Source organism: Ochotona princeps, chromosome 8 (assembly GCF_030435755.1).
Source record: "Ochotona princeps isolate mOchPri1 chromosome 8, mOchPri1.hap1, whole genome shotgun sequence".
In the NCBI taxonomy this organism is placed as follows: Eukaryota; Metazoa; Chordata; class Mammalia; order Lagomorpha; family Ochotonidae; genus Ochotona; species Ochotona princeps.
In genome coordinates, this window is record NC_080839.1 from 54,365,898 (window position 1) to 54,371,897 (window position 6,000).

The 6,000-nt window shown below is 39.9% G+C and overlaps 1 protein-coding gene across 4 annotated transcripts in view; it reads left to right on the forward strand.

Annotated features, from left to right (window-relative positions):
- Positions 1 to 5,496, forward strand: part of ATL2 (atlastin GTPase 2) — a 47,636-nt gene extending 42,140 nt beyond the window's left edge. For 3 of the 4 annotated variants that reach the window (XM_004582736.3, XM_004582738.3, XM_058668057.1), the window contains 3 exons: positions 1,157 to 1,228; positions 2,854 to 3,285; positions 5,284 to 5,496. In XM_004582736.3, the coding sequence (XP_004582793.2) occupies positions 1,157 to 1,228; positions 2,854 to 3,285; positions 5,284 to 5,403 (624 nt within the window). In that variant the 3' untranslated portion in view covers positions 5,404 to 5,496. The other variant, XM_036496567.2, reaches the window with a different exon arrangement.
- The last annotated feature ends 504 nt before the right edge of the window (positions 5,497 to 6,000 follow it).

Below are 6,000 nucleotides of genomic sequence, written 5' to 3' on the forward strand. Positions count from 1 at the left end.
TTTTTAGCAAAGAACTTTCCAGTATTTAAGACAGTGTGTGTTGTGAGTCCTAAGGTTCTGAAGTCGTTTTTAGTAATTGCAGATGGTAGACCTTGCACGTGTGCAGCCAGCAGAAGTGCACAGTCCTTGTCTTCTCTTAGATGCTGGTGGGGTAGGAAGGGCTCTGTAGGGCTCTGTAGGGCTCTGTAGGGCTTGAGGTGATCACCGCCTCTCTGTGCCAGGCGCCTCCTGTGCTGAGTCTTTGTCCATGACTGCTGTTGGAAATAAGGCTGGTTTCATTTAGTATTAATGATTTGTACTGCTTCTAGTGAATAAGTATTTTTCTTTTTTGAAAAAATGGTGTGCTTTTAGGATAATGTTATTTTAACTCCGTTCATCATTTTTAATGATTGACTACTTTGGGCAGTTTCTCAGTTTGATAGTGGAAAAGCAGTATTTTCTAACAAAACTGATGCAATAAAAAGTTTCACAGGCTTGAAAATGTCTCTTGTGTAAGGAGAGGGAAAGCTGTGTGAGTAATTCCTGCTTCCTTGTATCTGGAGACTCAGCCATTTTAGGGCTATAACTGCAGTCGGCCTCCATGCGGGCTCTGCTCGTGTGGGTTCAGCCAGCCACAGATGGAAAAATGTTTGAAGATAAATTGTATCTGTGCAGTTGTTTTTTGCAGTATAGCAGTTAGTTGTACAATGTTTGCATTTTTTAGGTATTGTAAGTAATCCAGAGATGACTGAAAATATATTAGAGGATGTGCCTAGGTTCTAATGCAGTTACTGAGCCAGTGTATGTAAGGGGTTGGGGCATCCATGGATTTGGGACACTTGGGAAAAATCTTAGAGCCGTTCCACTTGGATTCCAAAGAATGCCTGAATTTTTTTTCTGTTGCCTCAGAATATGTGGTATTTTCTACTATCCTATTTTGACGTGAACCTAAGCAAAATGAAGTTAGATAGGCAGCTCTGTTAGAAGCATCTGCCATATAGGCCCTTTATCCCTTTATGCTAGTGTTCTGTTCCTTGGAAAATAAGAAGTTAGTATTTCTTCTGGCTTGTATTGAGATTTATTTATTGTACATAATTGTGTTAATCAAGATTTACAGAATGACAGGATACTTTTGGATAATGATGGTTCTTTTATCTATCTATTTATTTATTTTTAGGCAACCGCAGAAGCTAATAATCTGGCTGCAGTAGCAGCAGCAAGAGATATTTATTGCAAAAGCATGGAACAGGTTTGTAACTGAATTTTGAACTTCATGCTAGAATAGGGTAGGTTTTGTATTTAAAATAATTTGGCCTATTTGTGCTTTTTTAGTCTTGTCATTTTGTATCCTTTTCTAATACTAGTTTATGCTCTTTTTGCAAGATTTTGTTATTTTTGTTTGAAAGCCAGAATGACAAGAGAGATCAAGGTGTGAGGGAAGACTTTTAACCTGCTGGATCATGTCTTCCATAGTTGCATTGGCTGGGGTTGGGCCTGGGCCTGCGCCTGGCTGAAGTCATGAACTCCAGGTCTCCCATGTGGATGCAGGGCCCAAGGACTTGGGCCATCTTACACTGCTTTCCCACGCACATTAGCAGGGAACTGGATTAGTAGTTGAGCAACTGGGTCTTGAACTAGTGCCCATATAGAATGCTGGCTTAACGTGCTGTGCCAAAATGCCAGCCCCTATTTTGTGGTCTCTGCTGGAAATAAACTTAGTGAAAGTAATTCACAAACCCCTCCCCTCAAATAATTCACATCATTATATTTATAGAAGTTAGATTGGATAAGTCATTACGTAATAAACACTATTGAAGAATTTTTTGACTCATGATTCAGAGTGCTAGTATTAGCTTAAGGTCAACAGCAGTTTCTGCATTTAACTTGCTCAGTCATTAGGATACCTTTTTAAAATTTTTGTTTTTAATTTTAGATGATGCTTATATAGTTGATCAGGCTGGGAAGGATCAGGGTTAGGGAAAAGTGGGTGTGATTATTGTTTAAAATTTTCTATTTTTCCTGTTTCTGGGGTGGGGGTAGGGGGAGTGGGGCAAAGGGAGAAGCCATTCCCAGCCTCCCAACCTCCCCAAACCTGGGGATGGATGGGGACTGGCCACCTGATATCAACCCAGGGTCCCAGTGTGGCACACGCTCCAAAGGTTCTGCCCAGGTGGTTTTGATACTTCTGAAATGTTGTTGATCTCGCTGATCCAAGGGTTAGGGAATCCTTACAATGTCCATTGACCGACACAGTCAACCTCAGAGTCTTCATTCGCCCAGATATTTGCTATGATTGTTTGGCTGGGGTAGTTGTCCAATTTTTTCTGCCCTCCTTCTTCCGGCATGGTACCAGATGTCCTCTGCAGGCCCCAGTGGGCTCCATATTCTCCATGTGAATCTGGCCAGCTCCACTACTCCATCTTTTCTACTGAGGAGAACCAGTTCTCACAGGTGGGCCCAAGGACCTGTGTCAGGCGACCTGGGCCTCGCCAGAACCCCTGCCCACAGGTCTCACTGACCCAGCGCCCACTGCTAGAGTGTGTTTTTATCTGTTATCTTCTATCCACTCTCTTGCAACAGCCTTTTGTACAGTTATGATTGTTGGGCCAAATGAAATCAGGTACAGGGTGCAATGTAAATTTTTTTAAACATGAGTTTTACTGTTGTATTTTGGGAAGTGATTTTGCCTTAAGTCAGTAGAACAAATAAGGAAGGAATAAATAGTTGTGGTTACCTTTGAGGTTGTTATACAGTAATTTAAAACCAAACCATACGAGTGATTTGACTTTATGAAGCTAAAAACTCTAAGCAGGGAGCTTCTTTCAAGTGTTAATTATTTCTGTCATGTAATCTGCCCTGTTACTGTCTGTTCAGGTCTGTGGTGGGGACAAGCCTTACATTGCACCTTCGGATCTGGAGCGAAAACACTTGGATCTCAAGGAAGTTGCAATCAAACAGTTTCGTTCTGTGAAAAAAATGGGTGGAGATGAGTTCTGCCGTCGTTATCAGGACCAGCTGGAAGCTGAAATTGAAGAGACCTATGCAAATTTTATAAAGCACAATGATGGCAAAAACATCTTCTATGCTGCTCGTACTCCTGCCACACTTTTTGCAGTCATGTTTGCAATGTATATAGTCTCAGGACTGACTGGCTTCATTGGCCTAAACTCTATAGCCGTCTTGTGTAACCTTGTCATGGGGTTGGCACTGACGTCTCTTTGTACTTGGGCATATGTGAAATACTCTGGGGAGTTCAGAGAAATTGGAACAATGATTGATCAGATTGCTGAAACACTATGGGAACAGGTTGGTATCTATCTTTTGACTTTCAGTGACTAATCTCATTTTCTCTGATTTTTAACTCTTCTCCCTTGCAGTCTTTGCATGCCTTTGTTTTCTTTGCATGAGAAATGTCAAAAGGATGTTTTCTGTTTTTTTGGATATAGCTTCTGGACAAAGAGCAGAGATCTGTTTTTCTTTAGAGTTACAGTGTATTTGGATTAGCTTACATCTGTGTGTCTGGACAGGTTCTGAAGTCCTAGGTCTGATTATAACAGGATAGTCTTCACGATTTTATTTTCTTTGAGAAAAGAAACAACTAGTAGACAGTTTTGAAGGTAAGGAAAAGCTTGGAAATTCAGTAGTTTTGGAAAGCAAAAGCAGAAGAAGTTGGTTAGTCACACTGGACGAAGGAGAAATCCTGGATGGTCTTTCATTGATTCCATGAAGACAGTGGTGCTGCATGGAACAGTGATGTAGAAGTTCTTCTCAGAAAAGCTTGACCTCTGACCCATGAAAACATGGATGAGTGAAGCCGAACACCCTGAGCAGAGACCCAGCTTGAAAAATAAGTCCTAATCCTGGACCTCACGCCAGAATCCCGAGGCAGGCCATGGACTCTTGTCCAGCAAGCACCTGTTAGGAGAACCCTTTGTGATTCTGCCCTCCAAGGAATGGCCCGTAAGCAGGAAATTCCACTCCAGATGTGCTTAGAGTGACCGTCATAAAGTGCTTGAGCAGCATGTCAAGGACCAGGATGAAAGCTGCCGTTATTACTGATGAAGGACATGATAGTAATTTCCTGATGTCATTTCTGGGCTGAGGAGTGTTGAGCCTATTTGAAGACTGAGAATATGCAAGTCCCTGTTGGATATTTAGCTGTAAATTCAGAGGCTGAAGAAGCAGAGCATTCTTTGAAGAATGTTTGGGTGTTGACCTTTTCTGAACTGTCATTATTTTATAAAGTGATTCAGTGTGTTAACTTGAATTTTATATTTGTTCATTAGAGAAATGCTTTATTTTCCAATCTTCTTGAGTATTTGTTGAGTTTTCAACTTAAATTTTCACTACTACGTTTTTCTTTGATATCTTCAAATAGGAGAAGGATTAATAGTCTCGATGCCTTCCTTAAAAAAAATCTGCTTAAAAGTTTTTTGGCCATTACTATATTTCTGCAGCATTAATTTCAATAGTTATTCAGTGTTTTCTTCTGAAGCATGTTTTTTTGATTCTAGCAAATTGGAAGTGTTCATATTACACAACGTTTCAATGCAAGAATGGAAAGTGTAAGGTTATTTTCAGTGTAGTTGAGGTTAGGGGGTCACTAGTCAGAAAAGATCTGTGGTGTGTCACCAAGCATTGTCTAAATCTTTTTCGCATTTCTCTTTTCTTTTGCTTCAGAGGAGTCCCAGGAAGGTGAGAACCTACACAGTCTTAATTATGTGGTCTTACTCTCTTTAGTTTCAAGGCGGCAGTCTAAGACATTCACCTAACAAATCACTCCGTGTTCTAGGTGTTTTCCAAACTCTTTGAAGTTCCTAGACGTCGGCTGGTTCACCGTGCTCTTTCATCAGCACAGCCACAGAGACTGTCACCCTACAATAACAAGAAGAAAAATTAGACAGTATTTTTACCTTTTTTCTGTATCTGAAGTGTTCACACTTAACACATGTAGGACAGTAAGCAGGACCGTCTGGGCCGGTCTGCATAAATGCTGTATACATACAGATTTGATGCTGCATATAGGGTATGGAATTGCACATCCATCTAATAGGAATGGTAAATGGTTTGAATAAGAGGAAAGTAATTGTGTGTTGCATTATAAAATGTCTAACTGCATTATTTGTAGCATAATTTTCTTTTCTTTCTTTTTTTGTTTTGTTTTTTGGGAGAAACATCTTTTTTGTTTTCCACATTCCTGGTTATTTTTGTCATTGCTTTGAATTAAATTTTGATATCTATTTTTATATGTAACTCTTTTTTTACCTCATGTTTTTGTTTGTTTGCACATTTCTCATACCACAGGTGTTGAAGCCTCTGGGTGATAATTTGATGGAGGAGAACATAAGGCAGTCTGTTACAAACTCTATCAAAGCAGGCCTGACTGACCAGGTGTCTCACCATGCCCGATTAAAGACAGACTGACACTTCAGCTCCTCATGGACTCCACTCTCCCTCTTGTTCATGCTTGCTGTACAATGAGAACTCAAATAAAGATAAACCAAAGTTTACAATCAACTGTAGAAGTAGTTTAGTGTATCTGGCTTCACAGATGGCTGCCACAGAGTGTGAAGGTGTCTGTTGGTTCTGAGCGTTCTTTAATGGCTCCTGAGACACAGAGGAGCATTGGTTTCTCACGCACATTCGTGCCATGTTTAATTATTATTATTATTTTTTCCTAATCTAATGTTAGAAATTTTATGTAAAAGGATATTTCAGGGAAATATTTTAAGAAATCTATTTAGAGTCTCTTTAACAGTGTATCCCATTGAAATTTTTAATTTTTAGAGAATTTATGAATCATTGTATTGAGAATTGGATTGGAGTGACAATGAAGCCTTTATTGAGCCACCACATTAAAGTGTATATTGCTTTACTGCCTTCAGTACAGTATTACATAAGTGCATGTGTCAGAAGCTCCACAGCAATCACATGACGACTCTTGTAGCTAAGAAAGTAATTCTGAGGTGTACATTTGTCTTGCCTTTTTAAATTTATAAACCTGCCCTAAAAGGAGATGCA